The sequence below is a fragment of the Carettochelys insculpta genome, chromosome 1, assembly GCF_033958435.1.
Source record: "Carettochelys insculpta isolate YL-2023 chromosome 1, ASM3395843v1, whole genome shotgun sequence".
Classification (NCBI taxonomy): domain Eukaryota; kingdom Metazoa; phylum Chordata; order Testudines; family Carettochelyidae; genus Carettochelys; species Carettochelys insculpta.
This window is the reverse complement of record NC_134137.1, coordinates 120,706,562-120,723,222: the sequence shown is the minus strand read 5'-3', so window position 1 is coordinate 120,723,222 and position 16,661 is coordinate 120,706,562. Positions and strand designations below refer to the sequence as shown.

The 16,661-nt window shown below is 50.4% G+C and overlaps 1 protein-coding gene across 2 annotated transcripts in view; it reads right to left on the bottom strand.

Annotated features, from left to right (window-relative positions):
* Positions 1-16,661, bottom strand: part of TMCO3 (transmembrane and coiled-coil domains 3) — a 97,357-nt gene that overhangs the window by 30,657 nt on the left and 50,039 nt on the right. For both annotated transcript variants that reach the window (XM_074990837.1, XM_074990847.1), the window contains exons 7-8: positions 9,560-9,746; positions 240-357 (exon numbers count right to left, since the gene is read on the bottom strand). In XM_074990837.1, coding sequence (XP_074846938.1) covers positions 240-357; positions 9,560-9,746 — 305 coding nt within the window. The remainder of the gene's footprint in view (positions 1-239; positions 358-9,559; positions 9,747-16,661) is intronic.

Below are 16,661 nucleotides of genomic sequence, written 5' to 3'. Positions count from 1 at the left end.
TTAGAAGTATTGGGGTGAAGTAGGATGAGTGTTCTGTTTTAATATTATACACATACATAAGAATGCACTCATACTGGATGATAATGTTTTGAGAAACCATTATTAAAAATTCTAAATATGGTTTTGTCATAGTTATACACAGATCCACAAGCTTATGGGTAGACAAATGTTATAAGGCACAACCCAATGAGGCCTTCTTCAGACACAAAGTTAACAAATACAGTTTTAAACTTGTTTACCTGGAGTATGTGCTGGCTCCAGCTTGAATAAGGGTTGGCATAACAGCTATAAATAAACTAAGCTGTACATCCTGCATTACCAGCATGCCAAGCAGTACACTACTGTAATCAATATCACCTGTTTGTAAGAAAAAGAAACTGATAAAAATGTAGCTTGATGCAGAGTGAACATATAATGGCATGTTGTAACCATATCTAGAGACTTCTCCATTTGACTAAAGATACAGAACAGAATGATATACTTTACATCTTTATCAATTATGGCAATCTAAATACGAAATGATTATAAGCCATTTACAGAGTCTTTTATCGTGGATTAAAAAACAAGATTTTGCTAAAGCCAGCTGATCAATTGTTGGGTATATCATTTCTAGTTTGTTAACTAACAAAGATGCTCCAAAATGAAAGACACAGAAGTCTGATGAAGACACATAGCATGCATAAAATATTTCTTCTAAGCTTCATGCAATGAGGCATGAATGATCTGAGTTAGTGTCCATTAAGGAGATATGGAGTTTTCTTCTTAATTACAATTGAACTTTTTTGGGGAAAAGGTAAGGTGATGGGCAAAAAGCTCACAGCGGGAAAATAAGGTGCTACTCCACCCAGGGTACAAGGGTTTAAATCAAGTCAGTCAGATAAGGCACATTTCTCCTCTGAAATGTGTTCATGTAAAATTTTTGTCACTTTTCATATCTACTCCATATGTGCATTCCAAATCATACTGCTTCTTTAGTGATAAAAATAATTTTACTTTTCAGTCCATTTAGCACAGTGGAGACAATACAGCTAAAAGATTGAAATGGATTCTTTTATTTCTTCTATATCAGAATTGTTCGTTAATTTCCAATCAGTTACATCTCCACAAACCCACTGATAAAAGTTAGCCTTTCTGTAACTTTTGTTCTTCCAGATGCATTGCACATGTTCATTCCACTTTCAGTATGTAAACATCATTCGCACAATTGCCAGAACGTTTTCCCCGCTAGTTGTATCTAGGACCCTGCTGACTCCGTCACACCTCAATTTTTTGTTTCTTATCGACTGACTCCAAACAGAGGAGGAGGAGGAGAGTGGGTTTTGGAATGGACATTTGCAATACCTCCTGAAGCAGAGGTGAGCAACCAAAATAAGTTGGGGGGCGTTCTTGGGCGGTGGGTTGGGGCTGGGAAGCTTAACCCTGCAGTGAGTTAGGGCTACGGGGGTGGCAGGAGGGTGGAGTTGAGCTGGGCCATGCGGGGTTTGGAGCCAGGACCGCAGAGGTTGGAGCAGGGGCCGCAGGGCTGGTGGGCAGGGGGCTGGAGCCCAAGACCCATTGGCTGTGCTGGTGGCTGCAGCCCGAGCCCTGTGCGGGGTCTGTAGCGTGTCGGGAGTTGGGAGCCCCATGCATGGATTGGGGCTGAGCCAGGGCAAGGGGGGTAATGGGGGTTTTAACCCCCCCAGCTGCCTGCAGCACCGGGCAGCTACTGGGGCTAAAACCCTTCTCTCTACCTTCCCCTGAGCATGACCACTGTCAACTTGACAGCAGCACCATTCTGGGAAGGGGGGTTTACCCTGCATGGCTGCCCGTAGCAGCAAGCGGCTATGTGAGCTAAAAGCCTTCCTTTTAACTTCCCAAAGTGGTGCCTAATGTTGCTCTGGGAAGGCATGGGGAAGGGGCTCTTCACCTGCATAGCTGCCTGCAGCTGCAGGAAGCTAGGCAGGCTGAGAGCCACATGTCTTCAAGTTGTGTGACACTCACCTTAAAGCAAGTTTCGTGCAACCTAAAGATGCGTAAAACGAGGTTTCACAGTATCTTCCTGACTTTCACTCCCAAACCCACTTGAATTATGCCAATTTTACTGAACATTTAATTTCAGTTTTCTTTCTTAAAATACATGCAGGAATGCTGCAAGCTTCCTCTTCCTTTTCAAAAATCAAGACTTTATTAGCAACAAGATTCCTAGCCCTGCTACTCCCTTCCCACCCCCCACCACAAAGTGATATGACCATGCCATTGGGATGGGCACATGATCAGTCTTGTAGCTTCCCTTTGCTTCACTGTTAAAAGGTCATTTTTTGTGTGAGAGCAACACAAATCTGTGGAGAACATGAATTCCATCGACACACAGTGACAGAATTCCCCAAGGAGTAATCATTTGACCCAAAGAACCTTTATTACTGGTAAGGATAAATGAGAAGTAAACAATACATTTTGATTCAGACAAGCCAGGTTAACTTTGTAGGGTTGGAAGTTTGAAAATAAAGCAAACTTTTCACTTAAATATGAAATGCTCACATTGGCATTTTACAGTGTCATATCACAGTGTAATTACACTGTTAGAAATGTGTAGGAATGAGGCTGTAGTTCTTCTAAAAGGAAACAGAAAATGCACAATAAGTACATAATTTAGGGGAAGTTTCAGACACAGGGCCCTGAAATGTCCATTCGTAATTTTCTTAGATATTTAACCAAAAATTTTTCACTGAGAATGCTGTCTTATCTGTTTGCTCCCACATCCATCTACATGAAACTAAAAATATCTGGGGAGAAAGGGGAAAGAGAAGTTACTTACCTGTAGTAACGATGGTTCTTTGAGATGTGTCCCGGTGGCTGCTCCACAATAGGTGTCGGGCTGCCCGGCGCCGCAGATCGGAAATCTTCCAGCACTTTCTCCTGGATCGCGCATGCGCCGGCGCGCGCCACCCCCCTGTATGCCCCCGGCCGCGTGCACGATCCAGTCCCCGCCAGTTCCTTGACCAACCGCCTCAGATGCTCCTGAAAAACACTAGACAGAGATCTGAAGCGGGGAGGATGGGTGGGTGATGGAGCACCCACAGGGACACATCTCAAAGAACCATCGTTACTACAAGTGAGTAACTTCTCTTTCTTCTTCGAGTGGTCCCCGTGGGTGCTCCACAATCGGTGACTACCCAGCAGTAACCCAAGTAAGGAGGTGGGTAATCGGTTTATGTGCAGCTTGCCCCGGAGAGGACTGCTGTCAACAGACGGGTATCCTCTTAGAATACCCGAGGCAGGGCATAATGCTTGGTGAAGTTGTCATAGGATGACCAGGTTGCCGCTCTACAGATGTCTGTTAACACGATGCCCTTGAAGAAGGCTGTTGACGCCGCCACCACCCTGGTGGAGTGAGCCCTGGGCGGAGCCAGCAAAGGAGTCTTTCGAAGTTCGAAGCACATTTTTAAACAGGACACAATGTGCTTTGAGATTCTGTGTGAAGAGAGACCTTTTCCTTTTGACACGGGAGCAAGAGAGACTAGAAGCCTGTCCGTTTTCCGGAAGGACTTAGTTCTGTCTGTGTAGAAGGCCAACGCCCTCCTCACATCTAGGAGATGCAGGCGTGCCTCCTTGCCGGAGCTGTGAGGCTTCGGGTAAAACAAGGGTAAAATTATTGGCTCGTTAAGATTGGACTCCGAAGAGACTTTTGGAACAAAGGCTGGGCGCAGCCTGAAGGTTACCGCCTCCTTTGAGAATACTGTGTAGTGTGGCGTTGCCATCACTGCCGCGAGCTCACTCGCCCTGCGGGCTGACGTAGTTGCAAGGAGGAAGGTTGTTTTTTTTTGTTTTTTTGTTTTTTTATCGTAAGTAGACATATGGGAACTGTGGCTAATGGTTCAAAAGGTGGACCCGATAGCGTACTGAGCACCAAGTCCAAATTCCATGATAATGGAAGCGGTTTCCGAGGGCGGGTACAGGTTTACCAGCCCCTTCAAGAACCTGGTAACAACTGGATGGGCAAATACCGTGGGCCCTTCCTCTGTATGCTGAAAGGCTGATATAGCGGCGAGGTGGACCTTCAGCAAGGATAGAGAAAGCCCGCCTCTCTTGAGGTCCAGTAAGTATTCTAGTATTACGGGTATAGGAATGTCAAGGGGAGCTAACTGCTTGGTGGAACACCAGGCTGTGAATAGAATACATTTCTGCTTGTAAGTCCTCCTGGTGGAGGTCCTTCAGCTACGTTCCAGGACTTGTTGTGCTCCCTCCGTACATGTGCTCTTTAAGGGGCTGAGCCACGGATTAGCCATGCTTCTAGGTGCAGACCCTGAGGGTGCGGGTGCACTATGGACCCTTGAGCCCGCATGAGTAAGTCCGGTGCCACCGGTAGAGGAAGCGGTGGGCGGTCCGACATGCGCAGAAGCAAGGGAAACCATTGCTGCCGATCCCAAGCGGGACTATGAGTATCATGTGAGCTCTCTCCCTTCTGGCTTTGTGCAAGACCTTGCGCATAAGCGCTGCAGGGGAAATGCGTAAAGCAAGGAGCCCTTCCATGAAAACATGAATGCATCCCCCAAGGACCCCCACCCCACTCCTGCCCTGGAGCAGTACTGGGGACACATTTTTTTTTTTTTGTTGTACTGGGTGGCAAACAGATTGATCTGGGGAAAAACCCCCATGTATGAAAAATGTGCCGTAGCAGATCGGAGCAGATGTGCCATTCGTGCATGATTGCGAAGCGCCTGCTCAGCTGATCTGCTTTCACGGTGTGAGCGCCCGGCAAGTACGAGGCTTTCAACGTTATGTTGTTGGCGATGCACCAATTCTACAATCGGACTGCTTCCGCACACAGGGCATGGGATCATGCTCCTCCTTGTCGATTGATGTAGAAAACATAGTGGAGGTATTGTCGGTATTGAATCCTGACTACTTTGCCATGTAGGTAATCTTGAAAATGTTTGCAGGCGTTGAACACTGCTCTGAACTCCAGTATCGATATGTGCAGTGTCTGTTCCACAGGGGACCATAGCCCTTGCGTTACCTTGTCGCCGATGTGCGCTCCCCATCCCATGCGGGAGGCGTCGTTAGTAAGAAAATAGAAATTTGTGGTTGGTGAAAAGGCACCCGCAGTAGCAGATTCTCGGGGTTTTCCCACCATGCCAGGGATCTGCGCACCTCTGTTGTGGGCGACACCACCCTGTGGACAGTGTGGGATGCCGGCTTGTAAACGCTCGCCAGCCAATGCTACAGGCTTGACATGTGCAACCTGGCATTCTGTACCACAAACGTCGCTGCCGCCATGTGGCCCAGCAGCCGTAGGCACCGTAAGACCGGCACCGTGGGGCTGTATGTAATGACTTGCACCAGCAAACTGATTGCGCGGAAGCGGGCGTCGGGTAGGTACACCCTTGCTGTGATACAGTTTATGCATGCCCCTATGAACTCTATATGTTGTGTGGGTTCAGACTTTGACTTTGCGAGGTTGATGACTAGGCCCAGCGAAGAAACGTGTCCACTGTGACGTGTATCATGCGTAAAACCTCTGCCTTCGAGGTCCCTTTTAGCAGGCAGTCGCCCAGACATGGGAAAAATAAACACCCCTTGTCTGTGCAGGTAGGCTGACACCACTGCCAGGGTTTGGTAAAGACTCTGGGGGCCGAGCAGAGGCCAAACGGAAGGACCCTGTGCTGGAAGCGCTCCTGGCCGACCGTGAAGCGGAGGAAGCATCTGTGTGCCGAGTGGATTGTTATATGAAAGTAAGCATCTTGTAAGTCAAGTGCTGCAACCCAGTCTCCATCGTCCAGTACCTGAGTATCAAAGCAACTGTGATCATCCAAAACCGTTGCTTGCGCAAGTAACGGTTGAGGCCCCGAAGATCTAAGATGGGCCTCCGGTGTCCCGTTTTCTTCTCCGATAGGAAGTAGCGTAAATAAAAACCTTCCCCTGGAATTATTCCGGCGCTCTTTCCACCGCCCTTATGAACATAAGGCGAGTCACCTTCCGCTTGAGCCTCGCCTCGTGGCAGTGTCCCTGAGGCGAGGCCTGGTGGGAGGCTTCGTCGGTGGAAGCGACTGGGAGGGGATCGCGTAACCCGTGGCTATGATCTCTAGCACCCATATGTCTGTGGTGATCTTTTGCCATTGGGAGTGGAACGGTCTGAGGCAATGATGGAACATGAGATGAGAGTGGCATTGAGCGAGGGTATTGAGAGTGTAGCCCCCGACATACCCATCAAACTTGTTGCCTTTGGGCCTGACCCGAGGGCGTACGGCTTTGTTGAGAACGTCGCCTAGGAGTTCTGTACAGTTGCTGCTATTGATAGCGCCCTTGGCCGTAGCCCCGTTGATATTGAGCACGCTGTAGTTGTAAGCGTAGCGTCTTTGCTGAGGATAAAATTTTTCCCTCCTGTATGGGGGAGTATAAATGCCCGAGGTTCTAAGTGTAGCTCTCGAGTCCTTACTGGAGTGAGGGACCGAGTCGGTTGAGTCTGCAAACAGCTTTTGTGTATCAAAGAGAAGGTCCACGACCTTCGCCTGTAGGTCCCTCGAGATACCCGACGTCTGGGGCCAGGATTCTCTACGCATGACCACTGCTGTAGCCATTGAACGTGCCGCCGTGTCCGCCACATCCAGGGCAATCTGGACTCCTGTCCGCGATGCTGCGTAGCCCTCTTGAACAATTGCCTTTGACACCGGCTTTTTATCTTCCAGAACTGAATCCATGAGGGGAGTAAGCCTAGAGTAATTATCAAAATTATGGTTTGCTAGGTGTGCCCATAATTTGCCACTCTCAATAGCAGGATAGGAGAGGAATATACCTTCCTGCCAAACAGCTCTAGCTTCTTAGCATCTTTGTCCGATCCCCCGATTTGTACTGAGAAGCCTTTGACCTCTGCTGGGACGACCCGACCACCAAAGAATTTGGTTGTGGGTGACTGAAGAGGAACTCCATGCCCTTTGCCGGGACGAAGTATTTCTTATCCGCTCTCTTCTGCGTAGGCGGAACAGAGGCCGGAGTCTGCCATATAGTAATGGCTGACTCCAGAATGGCTTCATCCAGCGGAACAGCAATTTTGGATGAAGCCAGGGGTCTCAAATTTTTCTGGAGTTTGTGATGTTTCTCCTGCACCCTTTTAAACAGCTCCTGAAACTGTTTAAGGTCATCCAGGGGAGAGAGATCCCTGGGGGCCATGGCCTCATCTGGGGAGGATGAGGAGGAACCACTAAGGTAAACCTCCCTCGAACCCTCGGGTTCCTGTGGTTGATGATACACTTGCTCGCTGGAGGATCGTGAAGGAAAGTCTTGGGGTTCTAAAATTAACTCCACTTGAGACAACTGTGTTTCCGTCCCCAATTGGGAGTGCCCACAGGGGTACTGAGCGGCCGGGGGGGGACCTGCCCCTGGGTGTAGGCCTGTGGTTTGTCTGTGTCCAGCATGATAAGGACGACCATGGCAGCATGGGCAAGGGTCCAGGGATGGAGACCTGGACCACTCACGGGGTGTGTACCCCCGATGTCTGGGAGAGCGAGACCTCTGCGACGACACAGATAGAGGTGAAACTGCCTTGTGATAGTACTCCAGGGGATCCAATCCCAGAAATGGTGAAGGTGGCCCAAGCCATGGTGACATTGGTTGGAGGAACAGAGAAGGAGGTTTTTTTTTTGTTTCTTTTTTCCAGATGGGCTGGTGGAGACACAGGCCTTCGGTGCGGCGTGTGTATCACAGGGGGAGGGCTTGGTGCTAACAGCAGCGCAGCCCTGTCCAGAGATGGACCGCAGTGCCAGGTTTTTGATGTTGCCTTGCCCCTCCGCTGCAGGGCCGGCACCGCCCCCTCCCATGCCGGGGATCTCGGCCCCGCTGTCAGCGCCGCGCTCGGCAACGTCAGCTGCGGTGCCACGCGGGTAACACCCTCCGGTGCCTGCAGGCTCCGTGCCTGGCGCCCCTGCACCGCTGTTGCCGTGGGGGTCTGTGCCGCCTGTGGCGATGCCGCGAGTTCCGGCGCTTGCCTGGCTGACGCTCTAGGCGCCACGTGTGCCGGCTGTTGTATAACTGGAGGCTCAGCCTCTGCCACGTCTGCTGCCGCGCTGCCGCTTGCCTGAATATGCGGCTGGTGGCTGTGTGCTCCGCTCGTCCTGCTCGCTGCAAACGCACGGCAAGGATTGAGCCAGGGAGAGTTTCCTCCGTTTCTGCACTGAGGGGGTCAGAGAAAAACTACCCTCCTCCTATGCAACCCAGAGGGCCCTTCTGGGTGAGGCTTCTCCGGCAAGTCCGGCTGGAGAGCCTTATCAACAAGAGCATTTTACGCCTCATCGCTCTGTCCTTCCTGGCCCTGGCTGTGAGCTTAGCACAGTGAGAACACTTCTGGGTAGCCTGTAATTCCCCCAGGCATCGGATGCCTTCGCTATGCCCCACGGAGGCCAGCATAGCTTCACGGCATGACTCCCACTTTGTAAAACCTGAAGAGGCCATTGCGGTGAGTCCTTTATTGTTAATAGGGTACTTAGCACTTAATCCGTGCCTTTCCACCCCAAATAGCGATCACTGGCCCGCGGCAGCGGGCGGCCTAAATGGCCTTCACATCTGCTCTTCTCTTCTCTGCTCTTCTCTTTTTCATTTTTTTTTTTCGCTGATATTCTCTTTGTCTTTGCTTTCTCTCTTTTTTTTTTTTTGTTTAATAACCGAAAACAACAAATTACACGTGGGGAAAAAAAGCCACTAAGTAATCTGACTCTGGCCTTAGCCTGAGTGGATTCCGTCTGCAGCCGATGGCGGTTGAGAAGGAACTGGCGGGGACCGGATCGTGCACACGGCCGGGGGCGTGCAGGGGGGCGGCGCACGCTGGTGCATGCGCGATCCAGGAGAAACTGCTGGAAGATTTCTGATCTGCGGCGCCAGGCGAGCCCAACACCTATTGTGGAGCACCCATGGGGACCACTCGAAGAAGAACTACATTAGCTAGCCTCAGACAGCAGAAACTACATGCAAGCTATTGGGTCAAGCCTTTCATTGCTCAGGCAGTCTTTATCTGGTGGTTTATCACGGGCATGAAAATCACATGATGGCTGAAAGGGTTAAAAATCAGTGTGGAACTGCAGAGACATGTCAATGAAGAGACCATGAGACTTTATAAATACATTATGTTATCAAATCTCAGAGGGGTAGCCGTGTTAGTCTGTATATGCAAAAACAACGAGGAGTCCTGTGGCATCTTAAAGACTAACAAATTATTTGGGCATAAGATTTTGGGGGTAAAACCCACTTCATCAGATGCAACTGCATCTTTCCCCATGAAAGCTTATGCCGAAATAAATCTGTTAGTCTTTAAGATGCCGCAGGACTCCTCCTTAAGAAATTTCTATAGCTATTTTAGAGCAAGTGGGCCTATGCAAACACACAAAAACAAGCAAGCATCAATGCTTTGTATTATCAGAATATTATTCCAAGCAGCCCATCAAATTCGTACATTATAGAGTAACGACAGTGCTTTTTTTTTCTATTTTGTCTCAGGTTACCATATGATATTTACCCATTTTGAGAATTTATTATCAACATTTTAATAATGTCGTGGTCTAATGGGGACAATCCATATTTAAATTGCACCTACCTTCTTTGTCTCCTCGAGAACTCCCTACAAGGAATCTGGATACTAAAGGTGTGCTGGATAAAGATAAACAAGTAGAAATGAAGACAGTCTGTGTTGGTCTAATCTGGAGTAAGTGTCCCCATAGTAAGCCAAAAGCAATCATCAGAAGAGTCATGTAACAGGATCCTTGCAAAGAGATCTTCCACACCTTGAGGATAACACACACAAATACACAAGTTTGTATTGTATAACCTGAGGATTATTCTCTCATTGATGAACGTTACATTGGCTTTTAATGCAAATGACTAGTAAAAGAAATCCATGTGATTTTGGGCTACAGAGCCATGCCATAGAAGTGATAGCCCCTCACTACACAGCTCTACCAAGACAGCATTTGGTAGACTATGGCCAGTGCTGGGTACCTCATTAAAAGCATTAGACAACCTGGAAGAAGTTCAGAGAAGAGAAATGAAAATAATTAATGATGGCCTGGCATGATAATTGTCAACAAACTGAATTATACGAACATCAAGTTGGTGTAGGAATTATTAAGCGTAGTGCAAGGAGTATAAAGAGAAGTTACTCACCTGTAGTAACGATGGTTCTTTGAGATGTGTCCCTGTGGGTGCTCCACAACAGGTGTCAGGCTCACCCGGCGCCGCAGATCGGAAATCTTCCAGCACTTTCTCCTGGATCGCGCATGCGCCGGCACGCGCCGCCCCCCTGCGCGCCAGCGGCTGCGCGCACGATCTGATCCCTGCCAGTTCCTTGACCAACCGCCTCGGATGCTCCTGAAAAACACTAGACAGAGATCCGAAGTGGGGAGGATGGGCGGGTGGTGGAGCACCCACGGGGACACATCTCGAAGAACCATCGTTACTACAGGTGAGTAACTTCTCTTTCTTCTTCGAGTGGTCCCCGTGGGTGCTCCACAATCGGTGACTACCCAGCAGTAACCCAAGTAAGGAGGTGGGTAATCTGTTTATGTGCAGCTTGCCCCCGAGAGGACTGCTGTCGACAGATGGGTATCCTCTACGAATACCCGAGGCAGGGCATAATCCTCGGCGAAGGTGTCGTAGGATGACCAGGTCGCCGCTCTACAGATGTCTTTTAATGCAATGCCCTTGCAGAAGGCTGTTGACGCCGCCACCGCCCTGGTAGAATGAGCCCTGGGCGGGGCCAGCAAAGGAGCATTTTGAAGCTCGTAACACATTTTTATACAGGACACAATGTGCTTTGAGATTCTGTGTGCAGAGAGACCTTCTCCTTTTGACCTGGGAGTGAGAGAGACTAGGAGCTGTTCATTTTCCAGAAGGACTTAGTTTTGTCTATGTAGAAGGCCAACGCCCTCCTCACATCCAGGAGATGCAGGCGTGCCTCCTTGCCGGAGCTGTGAGGCTTCGGGTAAGGCGAGGGTAAAACTATTGGCTCGTTAAGACTGGACTCCGAAGAGACTTTTGGAACAAAGGCTGGGTGCAGCCTTAAGCTTGCCGCCTCCTTTCAGAATACTGTGCAGTGCGGCGTTGCCATCACTGCCGTGAGCTCACTCACCCTGAGGGCTGACGTAGTTGCAAGGAGGAAGGTTGTTTTTATCGTAAGGAGATGTATGGGAACTATGGCTAATGGTTCAAAAGGTGGACCCGATAGTGTGCTGAGCACCAAGTCCAAATTCCACGATGGTGGAAGCGGTTTCTGAGGGGGGTACAGGTTTACCAGCCCCTTCAAGAACCTGGTAACGATAGGATGGGCAAATACCATGGGCCCTTCCTCTGTATGCCAAAAGGCTGATATAGCGGCAAGGTGGACCTTTAGCGAGGATAGAGAAAACCCGCCTCTCTTGAGGTCCAATATGTATTCTAGTATTACAGGTATAGGAACGTCAAGGGGAGCTAACTGCTTGGCGGAACACCAGGCTGTGAATAGAGTCCATTTCTGCTTGTAAGTCCTCCCGGTGGAGGTCCTTCGGCTACGTTCCAGGACTTGTTGTACTCCCTCCGTACACGTGCTCTTTAAGGAGCTGAGCCATGGGTTAGCCACGCTTGTAGGTGCGGACCCTGAGGGTGCAGGTGCACTATGGACCCCTGAGCCTGCATGAGTAAGTCCAGCACCACCGGTAGAGGGAGCGGTGGGCAGTCCGACATGCGCAGAAGCAAGGGAAACCATTGCTGCCAATCCGAAGCGGGACTATGAGTATCATGAGAGCTCTCTCCCTTCTGGCTTTGTGCAAGACCTTGTGGATAAGCGCTGCGGGGGAAACGCGTAAAGTAGGGAGCCCCTCTATGAAAACATGAATGCGTCCCCCAGGGACGCCCGCCCCACTCCTGCCCTGGAGCAGTATTGGGGACACTTTTTTTTTTTTTTTGTACTGGGTGGCAAACAGATCGATCTGGGGAAACCCCCATGTATGAAAAATGTGCCGTAGCAGATCGGAGCAGATGTGCCATTCGTGCATGATTGCGAAGCACCTGCTCAGCTGATCTGCTTTCACGGTGTGAGCGCCCGGCAAGTACGAGGCTTTCAATGTTATGTTGTTGGCGATGCACCAATTCTACAATCGGACTGCTTCCACACATAGGGCACGGGATCGTACTCCTCCTTGTCGATTGATGTAAAACATAGTGGAGGTATTGTCGGTATTGAATCCTGACTAGTTTGCCATGTAGGTAATCTCGAAAATGTTTGCAGGTGTTGAACACTGCTCTGACCTCCAGTATGGTTACGTGCAGTGTCTGTTCCACAGGGGACCATAGCCCTTGCGTTACAGTGTCACCGATGTGCGCTCCCCATCCTATGTGGGAGGCGTCGGTAGTAAGAAAAATAGAAATTTGTGGTTGGTGAAAAGGCACCCCCACTAGCAGATTCTCGGGGTTCTCCCCCCACGCTAGGGATCTGCACACCTCTGTTGTGGGCGACACCACCCTGTGGACAGTGTGGGATGCCGGTTTGTCATCGCCCGCCAGCCAATGCTGCAGGCTTGACATGTGCAACCTGGCATTCTGTACCACAAACGTCGCTGCCGCCATGTGGCCCAGCAGCTGTAAGCACGTTAAGACCGGCACCGTGGGGCTGTATGCAATGACTTGCACCAGCGAACTGATGGCGCGGAAGTGGGCGTCGGGTAGGTACACCCTTGCTGTGACAGAGTTTATGCATGCCCCTATGAACTCTATATGTTGTGTGGGTTCGGACTTTGACTTTGCGAGGTTGATGACTAGGCCCAGCAAAGAAACGTGTCCACTGTGACGCGTATCATGCGTGAGACCTCTGCCTTTGAGGCCCCTTTTAGCAGGCAGTTGCCCAGATATGGGAAAAATAAACACCCCCTGTCTGTGCAGGTAGGCTGACACCACTGCCAGGGTTTTCGTAAAGACTCTGGGGGCCGAGGAGAGGCCGAACAGAAGAACCCTGTGCTGGAAGCGCTCCTGGCCGACCGTGAAGCGGAGGAAGCGTCTGTGTGCCGGGTGGATTGTTATATGAAAGTAAGCATCTTGTAAGTCGAGTGCTGCAACCCAGTCTCCATCGTCCAGTGCCGTGAGTATCAAAGCAACTGTGATCATCCGAAAATGTTGCTTGCGCAAGTAATGGTTGAGGCCCTGAAGATCTAAGATGGGCCTCCAGTCTCCTGTTTTCTTCTCTGGTAGGAAGTAGCATGAATAAATCCTACCCCTGGAATTACTCCGGCACTCTTTCCACCGCCCCTATGAACATAAGGTGATTCACCTTCTGCTTGAGCCTCGCCTCGTGGCAGCGTCCCTGAGGTGAGGCCTGGTGGGAGGCTTCGTTGGTGGAAGCGACTGGAAGGGGATCGCGTAACCCGTGGCTATGATCTCCAGCACCCATTTGTCTGTGGTGATCTTTTGCCATTGGGAGTGGAACGGTCTGAGGCGATGATGGAACATGAGATGAGAGTGGCATTGAGCGAGGGTATTGAGAGTGTAGCGCCTGACATACCCATCAAACGTGTTGCCTTTGGGCCTGACCCGAGGGCGCACGGCTTTGTTGAGAACGTCGCCTAGGAGTTCTGTACTGTTGCTGCTGTTGATAGCGCCCTTGGCCGTAGCCCCGTTGATATTGAGCACACTGTGGTTGTAAGCGTAGCGTCTTTGCTGAGGATAAAATTTTTCCCTCCTGTATGGGGGAGTATAAATGCCCAAGGCTCTAAGTGTAGCTCTCAAGTCCTTACTGGAGTGAGGGACTGAGTCGGTTGAGTCTGCAAACAGCTTTTGTGTATCAAAGAGAAGGTCCACGATCTTCGCCTGTAGGTCCCTCAGGATACCTGACGTCTGGGGCCAGGATTTTCTATGCATGACCACTGCTGTAGCTGTTGAACGTGCCGCCGTGTCCGCCACATCCAGGGCAATCTGGACTCCTGTCCGCGATGCTGCATAGCCCTCTTGAACAATTGCCTTTGACACCGGCTTTTTGTCTTCCAGAAGTGAATCCATGAGGGGAGTAAGCCTGGAGTAATTATCAAAATTATGGTTTGCTAGGTGTGCCCATAATTTGCCACTCTCAATAGCAGGGTAGAAGAGGAATATACCTTCCTGCCAAACAGCTCTAGCTTCTTAGCATCTTTGTCCGATCCCCCCGATTTGTACTGAGAAGGCTTTGACCTCTGCTGGGACGACTCGACTACCAAAGAATTTGGTTGTGGGTGACTGAAGAGGAACTCCATGCCCTTTGCTGGGACGAAGTACTTCTTATCCGCTCTCTTGTTTGTAGGTGGAACAGAGGCTGGAGTCTGCCATATAGTAGTGGCTGACTCCAGAATGGCTTCGTCCAGCGGAATAGCAATTTTGGATGAAGCCGGTGGTCTCAAATTTTCCAGGAGTTTGTGATGTTTCTCCTGCACCTCTGCCGTTTGAATGTCTTGCATGAAGCCACCCTTTTAAACAGCTCCTGAAACTGTTTAAGGTCATCCAGGGGAGAGACATCCCCGGGGGCCATGGCCTCATCTGGGGAGGATGAGGAGGAACCACTAGGGTAAACCTCCCTCGAACCCTCAGGCTCCTGCGGTCGATGATACACTTGCTCGCTTGAGGATTGTGAAGGAAAGTCTCGGGGTTCTAAAATTAACTCCCCTTGAGACAACTGTGTTTCCATCCCCAATCGGGAGTGCCGACAGGGGACCTGCCCCTGGGTGTAGGCCTGTGGTTTGTCTGTGTCCAGCATGATAAGGACGACCATGGCAGCATGGGCAAGGATCCGGGGATGGAGATCTAGACCACTCACGGGGTGTGTACCCCCAATGTCTGGGAGACCGAGACCTCCGCGACAACACAGATAGAGGTGAAACTGCCTTGTGATAGTACTCCAGGGGATCCAATCCCAGAAATGGTGAAGGTGGCCCAAGCCATGGTGACATTGGTTGGAGGAACAGAGAAGGAGGTTCCGGATGGGCTGGTGGAGACACAGGCCTTCGGTGTGGCATATGTATCACAGGGGGAGGGCTTGGTGCTAACAGCAGCGCAGCCCTGTCCGGAGATGGACTGCGGTGCCGGGCTTTTGATTTTGCCTTGCCCCTCCCCTGCGGGGCCGGCACCGCCCCCTCCCGTGCCAGGGATCTCGGCCCCGCTGTCAGCGCCGCGCTCGGCACCGTCAGCTGCGGTGCCACGTGGGTGTCCTCCTCCAGTGCCTACAGGCTCCGTGCCTGGCGCCCCTGCACCGTTGGTGCCGTGGGGGCCAGTGCCGCCTGTGGCGGTGCCGCCGGGTTCGGCGCTTGCCTCGCTGACGCTCTAGGTGCCGCGCGTGCCGGCTGTTTTATAACCAGAGGCTCAGCCTCTGCCACGTCCGCTGCTGCGCTGCCGCTTGCCTGAATATGCGGCTGGTGGCTGTGCGCTCCGCTCGTCTTGCTCGCTGCAAACGCACGGCAAGGATTGAGCCAGGGAGAGTTTCCTCCGTTTCTGCACTGAGGGGGTCAGAGAAAAACTACCCTTCTCCTATGCAACCCAGAGGGCCCTTCTGGGTGAGGCTACTCCGGCAAGTCCGGCTGGAGAGCCTTATCAACAAGAGCATTTTACGCCTCATCGCTCTGTCCTTCCTGGCCCTGGCTGTGAGCTTAGCACAGTGAGAACATTTCTGGGTAGCCTGTAATTCCCCCAGGCATCGGATGCATTCGCTATGCCCCACGGAGGCCAGCATAGCTTCACGGCATGACTCCCGCTTTGTAAAACCTGAAGAGGCCATTGCAGTGAGTCCTTTATTGTTAATAGGGTACTTAGCACTTAATCCGTGCCTTTCCACCCCAAATAGTGATCACTGGCCTGCGGGGCAGCGGGCGGCCTAAATGGCCTTCACGTCCGCTCTTCTCTTCTCCGCTCCTCTCTTTTTTTCTTTTTTTTTTGGCTGATATTCTCTTTGTCTTTGCTTTCTCTCTTTTTTTTTTTTTGTTTAATAACCGAAAACAACAAATGACACGTAGAAAAAACCCACTATTTAACCTGACTCTGGCCTTAGCCTGAATGGATTCCGTCTGCAGCCGATGGCGGTTGAGAAGGAACTGGCGGGGACTGGATCACGCACGCGGCCGGGGGCACGCAGGGGGGCGGCGCGCGCCGGCACATGCGCGATACAGGAGAAACTGCTGGAAGATTTGCGATCTGCGGCACCAGGCGAGCCCGACACCTATTGTGGAGCACCCACGGGGACCACTCGAAGAAGAACTAGGAGTAATGGGATAAAATTAAGGAAAAACAAAGTTAAATATCAGGAAAACCCTCCCAAATATGAGAGCTATCATGCTATGAAACAATTTTAAGAGACACCCCATCCCCCAAAATTACTTAAAATTATAAAAACAAAGCACTAGAAAATAAACTGTTGCAGGTACAGCTCAATCCTGCTGTCAAAAGGTATGGACTAGTTTACCGTTTAATAGGTTTGCATTCTACATCTTTAGTATCTGTAATTTGTGTGTGTCTGGTGAAGATTATTTATATTATCATTAAACTAAGATGCCCATACAATTGTCCACATATCAGTAAAACAGATCTCCTTTTACACGATCTCACTGACTTTCAACAACCCAGAACAAGCATGAGCCATGCAAAATATCTTAACGTATTACTGTTATTTTCCTTACTTTGCCAGTTTTAATAATTTAATTTGCAATATACTTTCATTA